The 18,387-nt window shown below is 46.4% G+C and overlaps 1 protein-coding gene across 1 annotated transcript in view; it reads left to right on the plus strand.

The window, feature by feature from the left end:
- Positions 1 to 18,387, plus strand: part of DOCK2 (dedicator of cytokinesis 2) — a 424,501-nt gene that overhangs the window by 400,940 nt on the left and 5,174 nt on the right. Inside the window, exons 44-47 of the mRNA XM_007447828.1 lie at positions 355 to 441; positions 6,682 to 6,858; positions 8,430 to 8,513; positions 16,439 to 16,576. Of these exons, the coding sequence (XP_007447890.1) occupies positions 355 to 441; positions 6,682 to 6,858; positions 8,430 to 8,513; positions 16,439 to 16,576 (486 nt within the window). The remainder of the gene's footprint in view (positions 1 to 354; positions 442 to 6,681; positions 6,859 to 8,429; positions 8,514 to 16,438; positions 16,577 to 18,387) is intronic.

Below are 18,387 nucleotides of genomic sequence, written 5' to 3' on the forward strand. Positions count from 1 at the left end.
TGGACTGTGATTCTTTGCACTTGGGGGAGTCACTGTCCCTTGAAGAATCTGATGAACACTGTAGACCTCCCCCCAGAAAATGCAGGTGGATGCATTCAATATTGCCTAAAACTTCTGCCTGTTCAGAGACCCAGGTTAAAACTTACTGGACCTAAATCCAGGGAAAACTTAAACTTCGCCTTGGGAAAGAATTCTTCAGGGTAAGGTGGGAGCGTATTTCTGAGTCTTGTAATTTTTATTCTGATTCCGGGTGGATAGGAGGCCTGGGGGCCTGGCTGGGTTCCCACCAAACTCTGATGGTCAGGTTTCATGTGTGTTGCTTTCCTGCCCTTGCCACCCCTGCCCACGGGACAGTCGATGTGGATCGAGAGGACCTCCTTTGTGACCGCGTACAAGCTTCCGGGCATCCTGCGCTGGTTTGAAGTGACTCACATGTCCCAGGTGAGTCTGTGGGGCTCAGGAGGCTCCTGAGACTGGAAAAAGGGAAATGCTTTTGTTCAAAACCACTGCAGGAGTCCAGGAATTCTGGTGCAGGAAGGGACCTGAGGCAGCATCCAGTTCACCTGCTTTCAAATTTTTTTTTTTTTTTTTTTAAGCATCAGATAACTTATTTTTCCCTGCAGATGAAAGGTACCATAGAATCCGGTAATAAAGCTGATGAATGGGGAGCTTCTGTGGTTGGGTGCAGGCGGAGGAAGAGGGCCTGGAACTCAATCGACACAACCACCCTCTCATATCCTCCCCTCCCAACAGCGCTTTGGGGACCCCTCTGCAGAATCTCACTATGAATCCATTTTATACTTGGATAAACTGAAGCTCAGAGAAAGGAAATTACACAGAGGCAGAGCTCTGGCTAGAATGCAAGTACTTGAACTTCATGGTGCAGATAGCATGTATTTTGCTTCTCAACTTCAGGGTCTCCATGTCCTCAAACAGCTGGGGATCTTGCAGCCCTCAGGATGCAAAGGACAATCCGGTGAAATCTGAGAAGCAGGGACATATTCGGGAAGTCTTATTCACTTATTCATTCAACAAATATTTAATGAGTACCTAACACATGTCAATCAGGCACCTAGAGATTTTGCAATGAAGCTTACATTCTAGTGGCAAAGATGCACTAAAAAGCCTAAGCGAATATATACTATGTCAGGTGGAGATAACCACTATGGAGAAAAATAAAAGAGAAAGGTGATGAAGGAGCGGTGGGTATTTCAAGTAGGATGGTCGGAGAAAGGCTTCCTGCTAAATGGCTTTTGATCAAAGGCTTGGAGGAAGTGAGGACGTGGTCCTTGCAGATACCAAAGAGAAGGACATTCTAGCAGAGGAAATAGCAAGTGCAGGGGCCCTGGGACAGAAGAGGCTTATGTCTGAATCAGAACAAGTGAGGGGTAGTAGCAGTAGTCTGATAGCAGGTCATATAGGGCCTTGTAGGCACCATAAGGACTTGGGCTTTTCCACTGGGTGAATTTGAGTCACAAGCACAGCAGAGGAGGGACATTGTCTGACTGACGTTTTCAAGCTACTGTATGATGAACATTGAGACCATCCCCCTTCAGCCCTTAAGGGCCCCCAGCAGCCAGGTGGTCCTCCAATCTCCTTTTCACAGTCATGGCGTAGACCTTAGGGAACATATAATAACGATGATGACATCAACAGACATTACTGAGCATGTGTCAAACTGTTCATATGCGTGAGCTCATTTAAACCCCTCAACAATGCTGTGAGGTAGATATTATTATTCTCCCGTTTTACAGATAAGGAAACCGAGTGAGTTAGTGGGTTTGCTCAAGGTTAGTAAAAGAGGTAAGGTTTGACTATAACCTCTCATAGCAGGCACCTGGATGGACTCGCTCTCTCCTCTTTCCTTAACATGTCCCTAGCCCACCCCAATAATTAGTGCCCTGGAGAGGAAGAAACTACTCATGCCCTTTATTCATGGGACACATTGGTGCATGATGAGCTTGGATAAGTGTCCCAGGTGCTGTGTCAAGGACTTTGTAACATTATCCTGTTTAATCCCACAAAACCGTGTTTAGTACATCATTATGAATCCCATTTTTGAGGTGAAAAATCCGAAACTTTCTACTAAGCCGTAGTCTCTACCCATTGGCCCTGGCTGTGCCCTTTCCTCTGGTGGTGCTTAGTGAGGTGCCTCTCCTCCTTCGCTGTCCCCACGGGACTGTAGGCAAACTGAAGGAATTCCCGCCTGCACTCTCTGAACGCCCCATCTCCCGCCATGGTATCTCACCTCCTAATAGACTGCATAATTTGCCTGTGTGTTTATTTTTAATATCTAGAATTTTAAATATAATAACATTATAATATAAGCTCCACTAGACTGTGAGCTCCAGGAAGACAGATTTTTGTCCATTTTGTTCCCTGCCATATCTCTGAGTGCAAGGAATAGTCCTAGACACATAATTGTGCTCAAGAATAGTTATTAAGGGACTTCCCTGATGGTGCAGTGGTTGAGAGTCTGCCTGCCAATGCAGGGGACACGGGCTCGATCCCTGGTCCTCGAAGATCCCACATGCCATGGAACAGCTAAGCCCGTGCGCCACAGCTACTGAGGCTGTGCCCTAGAGCCCACGAGCCACAACTGCTGAGCCCGCGTGCCGCAACTACTGAAGCCCACGTGCCTAGAGCCTGTGCTTCGCCACTGCACTGCAACAAAGAGTAGCTCCCGCTCACCACAACTAGAGAAAGCCCACGGGCAGCAACGAAGACCCAATGCAGCCAGAAATAAATAAATAAATTTATATTAAAAAAAGTAATAGTTATTAAGTAAATCCATCAACCAATCACTCAGTTAATATGCAGAAACCCATAATATATGAAGTGCTTACCTTGTTTTATGAACTCAGGATTCTGAAATTAGGAAAGAAATAGTCAACATTTTTGTCTCACTTCTTTTATCCTGATACCCTCTGATAGAAGGGATTGGGAAAACCTCCATAAAGTTGACCAGAGTGACTTTATCTCTGATAGCCTCCCTCATTTGAGTTACCAAGAATTTCAGGATGTCTCAGACACAGAAGTTTCATGGGTGCTGAGTGAATTCCTCTCCAAGCATTTGTTTTTGTGGTATAGAATTTGTATCTTGTTCTTGGCTGTTTCTTATATGAATTGTCATGACTACAGTACTGTTTGTACAGAGAGGTGTTTCCTGATGGGATTCAAGTGTAAGTTCTGCTTATTGAGGGTCCTTTCCTTTTTCTTGGCCCTGAGAATATGTAATCTTTACAAGAAGTCCTGAGCTGGGGGTCAGAGACCCAAATTCAACTTGGTTATTAACAAGCTATAGGATGTTGGACAAACACAGTGTATCTCTGGCCTTAGTTTGCATCATCTGTAAAATAGACATGAATTTCAGAACTGAAAGACACTCTGAAGGTCATTTAATCCAAGAGCTACAAATTCAGATACCTTCAGAGCCCAGGAAGATAACTGTAAATATGTGAACTCGTCCCATTAAGACAACGGGGAGTGGTAGAAGCTGTGGCAAACTCCTTGCAGCCGAATTAGTTTTTTAAAAAGTTAGAACTTCCGTGCTGGCGAAATGGCAGACCCAGGCCCAGTGTGGCCTGCACATCTCCAATGTGCAGCTCCATTCCTAGCCCTTGTCCATTTAAGTTATTTTGCATATGAGAAAACTGAAGCTCAAAGATGGGACTGGAACTGCCAAAGTGATCAGTGGTAGTAGTAGGTTGTAATGATAACGTCGGTCTTACACAGTTCAGAGATTTCCTAAGAGGATTTATGAAGATGATAATGTGGGAGATGCCTTTGAGGAATATGAAACGCCCCTCGATTGCGAGGGATTATCACCACTTTCCCGAGTGCCTTTAAAATTGTTTCCAAAGTACAGTTATTCCTCAGTATCTGAGGGTGTTGGTTCTAGGAGCCCCCTCGGATACCAAAATTGTTTAAGTCCCTTACATAAAAGGGCGTAAGTACAGTGAATACAGTCGGGCCTCTGTATCAGTGGTTGGTTGAATTCGAGGTTGGTTAAATCCAAGGATGTAAAACCCAAGGGTATGGAGTGCTGACTGTATTTTCCAGGATAATTCATTTTCCCCGCACAGCAAGCTGGGCAGGGGCTATATACCTGTGCTGCCAGTAGGGAAACTGAGGCTCAGCTTAGGACAGAGACCAGAGATTTGAGGGCTTGACCAAGTCCTAACAACCAGTGTATGGCAAGTTTGGTAGCAGAGTGTGGTCTGTATGTGGGGGAGAAGCTGGCCTTGGGAATTCGGACACTGGCGCTCTCTCCCCAGCGCTGCCCCATCTACCCTTAGGTGAAGGACTTACCTGTTGTTGGGGGAGTTGAATGAGAGCACGCGTGGGACACACCCAGCATGGGCTGGCACAGAGGAGGCAGTCCACAAATGGCGCCATCTCTTTTACCGTGATCAGTGCTTTTATAACTGTTACCAGCTCCGGACCTCCAGGTCTTCCACCAAATATGTAACCCCCATTGCTCTGCTCTAGAGAGTGACGTACTCATCTACACAAACGTCCAGAGGTGAGAATCCAAAGGAGTGTTCATTCTCATTCTCTGTCCTGTTGTCTGTAACGAGGTTAAAGACGTAGGGATACAAAAATAGCTTCAGAAATGAGGAAGAAAGCCAATCAAGAGGACTTTCCATTTTTAATAACTCACCGTAAAGCATGAGTCTCTCAGACATACCAGGCTATTGTTGAAATCCAGGTGTGGTACTGGGCTCAGTCCAAGTGGTTGTGATAGATTTTCCTTTAGAACTCAGTCTAGACCTCAGCTTAGAGAAGCCCCTGCAGGGTAGGTCTGCGTGCTTGACAGAAACTGGACCATGGGTTGCAACTTGTGGAACATGGGCTGCCGCCTCTACCAGGCCGAGCAGCCTTCCCCCCACCAGCTGTGTGTGTGTGTGTGTGTGTGTGTGTGTGTACGTGCGTGCTTGAGTGTGTGTGTGCATGTGTGATGGAAAGAGGATGACATTGTGTGTCACTGTGTCTTGTATCACAGAGGGAGAGAGGAGAGAGCCTACTCCCAGGGCCTTCTCACTGCAGAGACAGCCATTTTCAAAAATGTCCAGAAACAAGGAAGGGGGGCGAGGAGGCTAAGATTTCACAGGTATTTAAGGAAATGGTTTAAAAAGGTGACCAAGAGCGTGGCTGTAGAGGCTGGTTCTCCCCTTCACATGTACTCAACAGTTAACAATAACTAGCAGGTGCACTTTTTAAAGAACTCCACTGTAAGTCAAGTGTCATATTATCTCAACTAATCTTTGCTAAGTCAGGTGTCATATTATCTCAACTAAATCTTTGCTACGTCCCCACTGAAGCAGGCCCTGTAGCACCACCACTGAACAGATGGTAACACTTAGGGTTCCCTCCATGAAGTTTTCCCGGATTACTTCACCCTTCCCTCCAGCCCCACCCACCTGCCAGGGAGTCTTCCCTTCTCAGGACAGCTGCTAGTCCCTGTCCTGACACCTACAAGAGTTAATAACAATAACTACCAGCTACTTATTTATTTGTTTGTTTGTTTGTTTGTTTATTTATTTTTGGCGGTACGCGGGCCTCTCACTGTTGTGGCCTCTCCCGTCGCGGAGCACAGGCTCCGGACGCGCAGGCTCAGCAGCCATGGCTCACGGGTCCAGCCGCTCCGCGGCATGTGGGATCTTCCCGGACCAGGGCGCGAACCCGTGTCCCCTGCATCGGCAGGCGGACTCGCAACCACTGCGCCACCAGGGAAGCCCTACCAGCTACTTTTTGAAGTAGGTTTTCTTATCCTCATTTTACCAGTAAGTCAACTGAGGCTCAGAACATTTAGGAAACTTGCCCAAGGTCACACAGAAAAAATGGCTGAGATTTGCACTCATTTTTATTTGCTTAGTTTAGTTCAGGAGTCAGGAAACTATGGCCTGTGAGCCAGAGCCCACCTGCGCCTAATTTTGTAAATAGGTTTATTGGAACCACCATGCTCACTGATTTACATATTGCCCGTAGCTGATTTCTTCCTACAATAACAGAGTTGAGTTGTTGCCACACACAACATCTGGCCCTTGCACAGAAAAAGTTTGCAGACTTCTTGCTTAGTGTTTTACTATCGATCCCATGTTCTTGGGAACCACTGTCATGCCAGTTAGCACCTGATGGCACTGTGTTTATCTTGCTTTCTAAGAGGTGTTGAAGACGTGGTTAGTTTTATCTTCCCAACTAAACCGAGTCTGCCTTGGAGCAGTGACCCCTCATATAACAAGTCTCGGGACCTACTGTGGGCCAGGCCGGGTGATCACATCGTCAGCTGCTCTAATCCCTTCAGCTAAGTGCTCACACATAGTAGGTGCACAACCAATACCAGATGGGTTGAATTGGAGCGTCTTTCACCAGGTAATAAGAAGAAAAACCCTCCCTGGAGCACACCCAGCCTCTGAAACCCCAGCGAGTGCCTGACACTTCCTGCCTTCATTTCCCCAGGGAGATCCCTCTTTTGCTAAGCACAGATTCAGCCTGTCTCTCCCCACATAGCCGACAACCCCCAGGGCTCAGTAATTACCACAAGAGCCTGCTACAGCCCCTTGGGGAGCATTGCCTCATTTGAATTCCAACCCCAAATGAAATCAATACCAATAATTTTATCTGTTTTTAAAGCGACCTGCTGAGGCCCTTTTTTCTTGGTGATCTCGTTTTCAACAGACCACAATTAGCCCTCTGGAGAACGCCATCGAAACCATGTCTGTGGCCAACGAGAAGATCCTGATGATGATAAACCAGTACCAGAGTGACGAAAGCCTCCCCATAAACCCGCTCTCCATGCTCCTGAACGGAATCGTGGACCCTGCTGTCATGGGAGGGTTCGCCAAGTATGAGACGGTGAGGGCTCCCCTCTCCAGGCCCTGGTGGGGACAGAGCAGTGGCAGGAGGGCCCAGAGCAGACACAGCTGCATGCCACTCATCTTACTGTGGCTGTCTGTCCCTCAAAAGGACACTTAGCTTGTTTAGACCTCATACACCTTCCAGAGTTTCTATAGCCTCACTCTCATCCCCTTCCCACCCTCAATGCCATGCTCTGTCAGGGGTCATAGAGATCCCTTATTCCACTGGGCACATCGAGGTACCTTTGTCAAGAGGAGGCTCTGGGATGTCCACAAGCCAGGCCATAAAAGTCAAGCACCACAAATCAAAGTACATGCTACTTGTGTAAAGCCATCTCTTCTATAGATGATGGAAATGACCTCCAGAAATGGGAAGGAATGAAACATGGGATCTGTGAAAATACAGAAGGGATGGGAGATCGACTCTCAAGCTAGAGTTATAATCTAGATATATTCGGGTCGTAAGGACCCTCCGGAAATCCCCACACGTTTCAGCCACAGATTTCATTTCTGAGGCTCCTGCTGTCCGTGGCGAAATGGGAAAAGCCATCAGTTATATGAGTCACATTTTCCACTGGGGGAAAATAATTACTCAATAAGGAGACATAACTTTTCCCAGCGCTGAAACAGAGTAAAGTCCTTATTTGGCTTTCACCTAGGCCATACATTAATGGGACGCTGAGGGAAAAATGGACTCTTCATTCTCATAAATCTCATGATGGACTCTTCATTATCTTTTCTGTGTCATCCGTTGATGTAAAACTAGGAGTACGGCACAATAGTATGACTCACGGACACTAATTCCACTTAGTCCTTCCAGCTACCCTTGCACACCCCGTAGAGTCATCCATTGGTAATCCTTTGTTCAGCCTTGAGGGGTGATATGTCTGTGTATGTGTGTGCACGCACTGAGGGCGGGAGCCGGGAAGCAGCTGGGGCTGCCAGGGCCACGCACGGTGACAGAGGAGAGCTGGAGAGCCCGCCAGGCGAGCTTCCTGAGCTTCCTCGCCTGGGGCCGTGCCTTGACTGTGCAGCAGAGTCCCCGGCAGCGCTGCTTCCCACGCAGCTGCCTCCACCCCACCTCCGACCCCAGAGGCTCTGATTCAGTACGTCCGGGTGGGGCCTGAGAATGTGCATCTCCGGCAAGTTCCCAGGTGATGCTGCTGCTGCGGGTCCAGAGACCCCTCTTCAAGAACAATTTCCCCCGGGGTTTGTGACCCTTTCCCAGCGGATACCGATCTGAGCCCCGGGGGGAGGAAACGTCAGTCCCTACACGTCACTGACTGTTGCCCATCCACGTAGGAATGGCCTCATTCCTGCCCCTGTCAACTGGAACCCTCTCCCGGTGCCAGAGAGGTGGGTCGTGGGGTCCACGGCAAAGGAGCAGGAAACCCCCAACGTCTGTTTGTCCTGCCAGGCCCCTACACGTCCCTGACTGTTGCCCATCCACGTAGGAATGGCCTCATTCCTGCCCCTGTCAACTGGAACCCTCTCCCGGTGCCAGAGAGGTGGGTCGTGGGGTCCACGGCAAAGGAGCAGGAAACCCCCAACGTCTGTTTGTCCTGCCAGGCCTTCTTCACTGAAGAGTACAGCAGGGGCCACCCCGAGGACCAGGACAAGCTGAGCTGCCTCAAGGACCTGATTGCGTGGCAGGTAAAGCAGAGGCGGACTGGGGGTGGGCCAGCCCTGTGTCCGTCCTTTCCCCTCCCCGGTTCGCCTGCCCTCTGCTAGCCTCTGGTTGGTATGGCCGACTTTCATACGGCTCTCCTGCCCTCTGGCTTTTGGGCTTTCTTCTGACTCTGTCTTCACCTGAGCAGGTGCGTCGTGGAAGCGGGATTTGGGGCACCGCACCCTTGGGGTGCTGCACTGGCGCCGGGCAGTGATGCTGTGCTGCGTGTTGCTAAGACTGCCCTGCTGGGTCTTGAATTCAGGAGGTGGCTTCCCCTAGGGGGACTGAAGTGAAAGCCAGGGTCCCGCACACCTCCCACCACCTCCCACCACACCCAGCACCCGCCAGCCAGATAATGGAAGACTTCAGCCCCTACCCCACCTCTCCTCCTACTAAGGCTGACCCAGTTTGTTGCAGACGGTGCTCAGATGGATGTCAGGTTTCGAAAATAATCGAGGCCTCAGTTTGGTTGGTTTTCAGGCAAAGGGTCTGCACTCTGCGTAAGCTGCTCAGCCCTCCGGAGCCCAGCCTGGCACCTTGGAGGGACTGTCCTTCCCGCCCGCTTTATCCTGCTATCTGCTTATCTGCCCTCTCCTTGCATCCTTGTCCCTCTGTCCCTTCCCTCCGCGATCTCCTTCCCTCTGACTCTTGCTGTGCATGTGTCTATGTCTTTCTCCTCTCCTTGGAAGTTCTTTTCTTCTCCCCAGTCCCCTCTCTGACTTTGGCCTGCCTCTGCTGCCCCCCTCACACCTCACTCCTGGCTCTGCTTCCCTTGCGCATCTCTCTCCACTGCCCTCCCTCCTCCTCTGCTTTTTCTCTGGCTCCCCTCCCGTGTTTTCTCTCCCTCCTGCTCTCTCCTGCTCTCTGCCACTCGCTAGAGAAGAAACAATCCACAGACCCCTCGCCCAGAGGCATTCAGAGGACCAGGCTCCTGGTCTGGGCCTGCAGCAGCCCCTCCTCAAACATCTCCCTGCTCTCCACGGACCACCCAGCACCCAGGACACGGGGTGGGCTCTGGAGGGTACGCTGGGGGGGAGGCTGGGGAGGCGAGCAGGCCAGCAGGGGGGGCAGCGTCTGCAGCTGCTGGCCCTCCCTCCTCCCTTCTTGCCAGTCACAGTGCAAAGAAAAGCGAGCTACTGTGGTAGGGAGTTTTTGTTACTCTAGGGGAATTAGGGAGTGAGAAGCATTGGGTGCAGCCTCTTTTCTTAAAATAAGGATTCCTAATTCAGGTCCTTCTCTGCTTCTGCCAAATTATGCAAAGTGAGGCCTTAAAAATAAAACGCCAGGCGCTGCACAGATACACTCCCCTGAATGCATTTTGTGAGTCTGGAATTTTCTCTCCCTTCTTACCTTGTGCCACCTGTGAAACCCAGACACCCCCAAGAGCCCCAGCCTTCCGAGGTCATCGTGTCCCTTAATACTCAAATAATGATACTCCCCCCTCCCCATCCCCAGCTCGGGAAGCAGGAAGACTCAGCTTTGGTTGGTTTCCTTCCTCAGCTCTTTCTGGGGTGCCCCAGGGAGGGCTAACATGTCACACAAATGTGTCTGGGTTGGTTGCTGGGTGTCATTCTCAATCCATATCACTGTCGTGGGCCTCTCTACTGCGCATGTCTTATCACCTGGTAGTGGACTCTCTGGGCTGTATTCACTGCACCCAAAGCATGGACCAGACTGTGGCCTCAGAGCACAGCCGATACCAGGCCGTGCCTTCTGAGGAAATTCTTCCAAAGCCTTGCAGTTAATAGAGGGGCACCACAAGCGAAGAAAGGAGACTTTGAAAGCATGTATTTGATGTTACGGCTTCTAAGAGCCTGCAAAGGGGTTTGCCCTGGGCCGCATTCCTCCCACTCAGAGTCCAGCAACCTAAATACTCAAAAGACGCTGCCCTGCTCAGGGTGAAGGTGACCTTTTTTACTTTACACACAGCAGATTAGCTCTTCCATTTTATTCCATTCATTCTTGCGACTTATATATATTTGAGTTCCAACTGTGTGCCAGGCAACAGAAATAAAGCGCTGGATAAAATTGTGGGCCTTCTCCCTCCCTCCCTTCTTGGAGCTTAATTATAGATTGGATCTTGGTTTGCCAAAGCCAGATTCACTTTGGATCTCCTCAAAACACGAGACCCTTAGATTTCAAAGGGAGATGTACTTGCACCGCTAGCAACCCAACAGAAGCTAGAAGTGCAAAGTACATTATGTGTTCAAGATTTCATGGATTGGTGAGTGATCGCTTCTTAATTTTTTTCTTTGTAAAGATTTTCTATTTATTGGCATGGAAAGACGTCTACAGTACATTCTTCTTGTAAACATTTCACGAAATATTACATAGAGAAAACTACACATAACAAAAATACACAGCACACTGAGTTGTCACAGTGTGCACTTACGTGGCCACCACCAGATGAAGAGGCAGAATTCCTCTAGCACCCAGAAGCCTCTCTTGTGCCTTCTTTTAGTCATTGCCAGCCCTCCCCAAGGTTGACCCCTCCCCTGCTTTTACAGTAACCATTTGCTTGCTTTGTAAAAATACTTTTTAACCACCCAAGCACTCATTGCTAAACACTATAGGTTACTTTTGCTTGTTTTTGACCTATGTATAGATGGAATCACACAGTGTGCATTCTTTTGTGTCTAACTTATTTTGTTTACTGTTACGTTTTAAAATTGATTTATTTTGTTGTACATAGCAATCATTTATTCATTTTCATTGATGTATAATAATCTATGCAGCTGGACTGTATAACTGTGCCAAAACATATTTACTTATTTTTCAGCTGATGGAGATTTGGGTTGACTTCGGTTTGAGGGTATTACAAGTCGTGCTGTTCTGAACATCTGTGTGTGTGTCTTTTTGGCACACACATGCACAATTTCTGTTGGATGTATACCTAGGTGTGGAATTGCTCGCTTCTAGTATGTTAGAATATCTGGCTTGCACAGATAACTGCCAAACTTCTATCACTATAGATTAGTTTTGTCAGTTCTTGAACGTCATAAAAGTGGTATTATACAGTACGTGTTACTGTGTGCCTGGCTTCTTCTTTTCACTGTAACGCCTTTGTGATTCATCCAGGCTGTTACATGCAAGAGAAGTTTTTCCTTTTTTGTTCTAAGTGTCATCCATTGTGTGACTATACAATATACCAATAATAGACCGATGTATTTATCCATTCTCCTGTTGACGGTGGGTTGTTTTCAGGTTTTGGATAGTGTGGAAAGAGTTGTAGGAACATTCTTGTTCACGTTTCTTGATGGGCATAAGTTCTCAGTGTCCTCACTATCTATCTGGTAGTGGGAGTGCTGGGTCATGCGTTTATCTTTAGCCTTACTGGATACCAAGAAGCAGTTTTCCAAAGTGGCTGAGCCAATTTACACTCCCACCAAGAACTTCTGCGAATCTGGGTTGCTCCACATTCTCGCTGACGCGTGATACTGTGAGTCTTTAATTTTAGTCTTTCTGGTGGTTGTGAGGTGGTATCAGTTTAATTTTAATTTGCATTTCCTTTGCGAGCAACGGTGTTCATCGCCTTTTCACGTGTTTATTGGCTAATTGAATAACCTTTCTGTGAAACGTTTGTTCAAATCTTTTACTTATTTATTAGCTGAATTGTCTTTTTATTAATAATTCATAGGAGTTTATATCTATTCCAGATGTGAGTCCTTTGTCAAATATGTTTGTTGTAAATATCTTCATTCAGTCTGTGGCTTGTCTGTTTACTTTCTAATGACGTATTTTTGAAGAACAGAAGTTTGTAATTTTAATGAGGTCCAATTTATCAATTTTTTTAATGATTATTACTTTTGTCTTCACTTTATGAAATCTCAGGCTATCCCAAGATCATGACGATATTTCCTGTGTTTTATTGGGAAGTTTTATTGTTTTGTCCTATACGCTGAAGTATATGATCCATTTTGACTGACATGAAGTAAGGGGTAAATCATTTTTCTATACAGATTTCTAATTATTCCAGCACCATTTGTTGAAAAGACTATTACTTCTCCCAACTTTGACATAAAGTGATCATACAGATGTCAGTCTATTTCTGGACTTCCTACTCTATTCCATTGGTCTGTTTGTCCAATGCCATACTGTTCCCAATTCCTGTAGCTTTATAGTAACTCTTGAGATCTGATAGTGACAGTACTGCAATTTTTTTTTTCAAATTTCTCTTGGTCCTTCTAGTCCTTTGTATTTCCATATAAATTTTTAAACCAGCTTGCCAATTTTCACACACCCCCAAAACACATTGAGATTTTGAATAGGAATATATTAGGCACGTAGATTAATTTAGGAAGAATTTCTGTTTTAATGATAATTGATTCTTCCAGTACATGAATATGGAATCTCTCTCCCTTTCTTTAGTTCTTTAATTTCACTCAGCAAAGTTTTGTAGTTTTCACTGGAAAGGTCTTTCACAAATTTTATTAGATTTGTTTTAAGGTATTTGATATTTTTAACTATTATAAATGGTATTTTTTTAATTTCTCAATATCATCACAATTTTTTGTTTTTTGGTATGTTTACCTTGTATCCAGCGACCTTACTAAATTCACTTAATAAGTCAAATTGTTTGTACATGCTTTTGGATGTTCTACAGACAAACATATCATCTGCTAATATAAAACGTTTTACTTCTTCTGTTCCAATCTCATACTGTTTAGTTATTTTTCTTCCCTCATTGCACTGATGAGTATAAGAAGAGAGAGAGTACATCTTGTCCTGATGTCTCCCACATCAGGGCAAGGTCAGTATTTCACAGAGTGGGATGTTTTAAAGATGATGTCCCATTCTGTGCCTAGTTTGCTAGTTTATCATGAATGGATTTTTAATTTGTCAAATGCCTTTTATGCATCTATTGAGATACTCATATTGTTTTTCTTCATTATTATGCTAATTCAGTGAATTGCATTAGTTGATTTGGGACTATTAAACCAACCTTGCACGTATGACATAAATCCCACTTGGTCGTAATGTATTATCATTTTTATATATTTCTGGATTCTATTAGAAAATATGCTCTTCAGGATTTTTGTGTCTAGGCTCAAGAGAGATATTAACCTATAATTTTCCTTTTTTATATTTTCCTTGTTCGATTCTTGTAACAAAGTTACCCTGGTCTCAAAAAGTGGGTTGAAAATTACTCCCGATTTAAAAATTTTTTAAGAGTTTGTGTAAAGTTGGCATTTATTTATCCCTTAAATGTTTGCTAGAATTTGTCTGTGAAGCCATATGGGCCAGGAATGTTTTAAAGTATGTATTTAATTTAATAGTTTTCAGATTTCCTATTTCTTTCGTTCCCCTTTTTGGTAAGTTGTATTTTTCTAGCAATTTGTCCATTTTATCTAAATATTAAATTTATTGACATAAACTTTTTTATAATATCCTCTTATGATCTTTTATAATGCTTGTACTTCCTATAGTGATACTCCTTTTTAAATTCTGATATTGGTTATTGGTACCTTCTATTTTTTTTATTAGCCCTTTAAGGTGTTTATCAATGTTTTTGTCTTTTCAGAGAACCAACTTTTGGATTTGTCAATCCTCTGTGTTGTCAGTTTGTTCTCTTTTTCATTCATGTACACTCTTACTTTTATTATTTCCTTCCTTTTACTCTCTTTGGGTTTAGTTTGCTGTTCTTCTACTAATATCTTGAGATGGATACTTAGCTAATTGATTTTCTGTCTTTTCTAATATGTAAAACTAAAGCTGTACATTTATCTCCATTAGCAACTTTATATCTCACTAGTTTTTGTATGTAGTATTTCCATTATCATTCTCTTCTCTTTTTTTTTTAATAAATTTATTTATTTATTTTTGGCTGTGCTGGGTCTTCATTGCTGCGCACGAGCTTTCTCTAGTTGTGGTGAGCGGGATCTCCTCTCTCATTGCGGTGGCTTCTCTTGTTGCGGAACGCGGGCTCTGGGCACTCGAGCTTCAGTAGTTGTGGCTCACAGGCCCTACAGCGCAGGCTCAGTAGTTGTGGCGCATGGGCTTAGTTGCTCCGTGGCATGTAGGATCTTCCTGGACCAGGGCTCAAACCCGTGTCGCCTGCATTGGCAGGTGATTTCTTAACCACTGTGCCACCAGGGAAGTCCCATTCCTTTCTTTTTTAAATAAAATCTTTGTCCTGTTTCATGGATAGAAAAATTTTTCCTTTTTCTGTATATTAGTTATTAAAAAAAAAAATAAAGTTTTCTTAAGCTCTCTTCATTCTCTGTTTCTTCCACGTTAGTCCATTCATTCTTTTCTTCCTCTCTCCCTTACTCCCTCCCTCCCTTTTTGCTTTTCTTCCTATCTGTTGGTTCTGATCTCTGTCTTTCACACTGGAGAATTTCCTTCAGTGCCTGGTGATCCTTGGCAGTCTGTTCATAGTAAAGAGTGGGGCACTAAAAAAGCTGAATGAATTTCTGTGCACATGAGAGAAGGTATTGTCGCCTGGATGGCATTACATATGGTAACTGAGTGATCCACAGACGTCTGTATAACATGCGCCGTTCACTTTCTCCAGGACAGACCCTTCAAGCTATTGCATACGAAGGTCCCCCTGGCTCCTGCACTGCTGGCAATTTGGGGACTGGAAAGTGAAGGTCTCACTGTCTGTTAGTGTGCAGACTTTCCCTCAACCCCCTATTTCCTGTTTGGCTCCTCATCCCTGCCCTCTGTTGTGCCTGGTACCCCTCAGCCCATAGCTGTTTGTTCTGATTGTTCTAGAGGATAAGCTCCTGCTTCTTGGGGAAATGGGAAAATATGACACTTGGCTACCAGGTAAAGCAGTAGGGACCTGGCCTTCTAACTGCTCCTGTCACAGAATTTCAACCCATCCCTCTGTTTTCAGCCTCTCAGCTCGCTCTAGCTTTTCTGGGATACCTGGTGCCTCTAATCCCTGAGCCCCTCCTGGCTTCCCAGAGGCAGATTGGCCTCTCACCACCAACTCCTCCTCTGCGCTGGAAGGTCAGTTACCATCCACCTTCCACCTGATGTATTGTGGGCCAAGTTCACAGATGTCTCCTAGTCTCACGGAATTTCAGTTTCTCCTTCACTTTGTCATTTGGGGGAGCCCTCCAAGAGAAGGAAGCAGAAATGTCTTTATGTCACCATCATGGAAACATTTTTTTCTTCAAAATGATCTATATTCTTCTCTTTGCAGCCCTCATTATGTTTCCCTGAGGCCACACGATGAACTTTCTCAGCTGTTGCTGCTCATCGTAGCCACTGTGGCTTGTCTGCTGTCCTCGTATCTACCATTTAGCCAGTGTTTATTGACCTCCTCTGTTGATAAATAAGAGCGTAACTGTCTCACGTCAATTATCTCTTCTCCTCTCATCTCCCCAAGGCTTTTTACATCACTTTTTAAAAACTCCCGATTGGCTGGTTAACTCCATGCTGTTAACATCTGGGTATCTTTCTTCAGCAACCACGTATCACTGGATCTCCTGTGTTGTGAGACCAGGCTGTGCCCACTCCTCCTTTTCTGTTCAACCCTTCCCTTCTCCTATCTCCCCGCCTCTGACAGTCAGACCTTCCCTTCTGCATTGCCAAGAACTTCTTGGGCAAGGCTTTAAGTCAGAGCAACAGAGAGTCCTCTCCTCTGGTCTCACACTCTGCCCCTCAGTAGATTCTGTAAGGTGCAGACTTTCCCTAACACGTGGCTTCCGACGGAGGTGGGGGGCGTCCAGCCCTGCTGTGGGGCAAGGGCAGCCGGAGGTCTTTCTCCTAGAGGCCTTGTTTCCAGAGCAAACGCCAAGTATGCAGCTTTCCCATTTCTCAGGGTTGGTGACCCCGCCTGAAGGTTTCCAAGACCCTAAAGCCCTCAACAAGTTCTCAGCAGGCAGACTTGCTTCCACCACCTCCATGGGGCCAGGCGGCCAAACTCTGGCTCATCATTTACCACCTTTCTCTCCAGATCCCCTTCCTGGGAGCTGGGATTAAGATCCATGAGAAAAGGGTGTCGGGAAATCTGCGGCCCTTCCACGACCGGATGGAGGAATGTTTCAAGAACCTGAAAGTGAAGGTGGAGAAGGAGTACGGTGTCAGAGAGATGGTACTGCTGGTCCCTGTGGCCGGGAGGGGTGCGGCAGGGAGGAGGAGGAGACTGGAGCCAAGGGACCTGCCCTTGGGGAGAAGGACCTGAGAGCCAGCGGTGCCAGGGCCAATCCAGGGAACCCTCCTGGAAACTCGGTCCCTCAAAAGTCACCCCAGATAAACGCCAGTTACAAATTGAGGCCTTAGCGCTCAAGGGACCGTGCTAATAATAAAAGCAGTGTTGATGGATCACCTGTTATGTGCCAGTCTAATCTGAGCACTTAGGTCATTTCGTCTTCACAACAAGCCTGGGCATGATTTTTAACCCCTTGTGTCTCTTCTGGAGGTTCCTAGGTGTAAGTGACTTGCCAGAGGCTACATGACAAGTGAGTGCAGGTCACTGCCCCTGGCTCTGTTGGCCTGCAAAGCCAGCGCTTTGGGCCGCTCATAAGCTCCGTGTCCTCAAGAGGCCATCGGCCTGGTGCTCACGAGACTTCTTTATCCTCTTCCCCAGAAAGTAGCATCATAAAACGTCAAGGGCTGTCTGGTCCTTCAGAGGCCATCTGGCCCAACCCTCTGATTTTACAGATGGGAAAACTGAGGCCCAGAGACGAGAAGTGAGTTACTGGAAAGCATGGAGGTGAACTCAGGTCTCTTATCTTCTGGCGCAACAGTTTCTCCATGAGACAGGTCGCCTCTTGCAGCACTCCCTGTGTGACAGCCCAATGCAGTTCTGATGGTAACCACCCGGAGTTAGGTGACATTGCATAGGTCAAGAGCAAAGTCCTCCACAAGACTCCCCTCACTTCAGACACCAGGGTTCCCAGGCCACCTGCACCTCTGACCAACTGGTTACAAATTTGGAGATTCCCACCACCCCTTCAGGTCTGATAATTTCACAAAAGTCAAGGAGTCGGCCCTCCCTGCGGAGGGTCAGAAATCCTTGGGGAAAACAATCGAGAGAAAGTTCCAAACAGCAAAACTTGACTTTGCTGTGCTGGCAACTGTTTACCTCACATTTACATTATAGTTACAACTATTTACATAGCATTTACATTGTATTAGGTATTATGAGTAATCTAGAGAGGATTTAAATTATACTGGAGGATATGTATAGGCTACATGCAAATACTACGCCATTTTATGTAAGGGACTTGAGCATCCCTGGATTTTGGTATCCTCGGAGGTCATAGATACTGAAGGATGACTGTACTTATGATTACAGTTTTATTAGCAAGGAAACAAATCAGGACCAGCCAAATGAAGAGAAGCATAGGGTGAGGTCTGGGAGGGTCCCAAACACACAGCTTCTGTGTCCTCAGGACATGTCACCATATCTATCCTACTGGCACACCCATGTGTGATTACCAGCCGGGAAAGCTCACCTCAGCCTAAGTGTCTGGAGTTTTAATTGGGGTTTATAGGCATGATTGAATGAATCGTGTTGGCCACATCGTGGTTGACATCAATCTCCAGTCCCCCTTCCTCGCCAGAGGCTGAGCTGATATTATCTGGCCCAGAGTCCCAGCCCTGTAGTCAAAAGGTTGGTCTTTCTGGCCAGCCCCCATCCTGAGTCTTCCCATCAGTGTAAAGGGTCCACCAGGAAAAACAAAGACACTCCTACCAGTGGGGAAATTGCAAGGATTTAGACATCACCTCGCAGGAACCAGGAATAAAGGCCTGACAAATTCTTTATTAAATAAACAGCTGTGCGTAGCCTCAGCCAGCCAGGAAGTTTTTGCTCTGCCCCACGCAGGTGAAGGAGGAAGGCAGCAGTAATGCGGAGGCCACGTCACCCCATCCGCCCCCACACCCCCACACACCCCCCCC

This window comes from Lipotes vexillifer, unplaced genomic scaffold (genome assembly GCF_000442215.2).
Source record: "Lipotes vexillifer unplaced genomic scaffold, Lipotes_vexillifer_v1.1 scaffold370, whole genome shotgun sequence".
Taxonomy (NCBI): domain Eukaryota; kingdom Metazoa; phylum Chordata; class Mammalia; order Artiodactyla; family Lipotidae; genus Lipotes; species Lipotes vexillifer.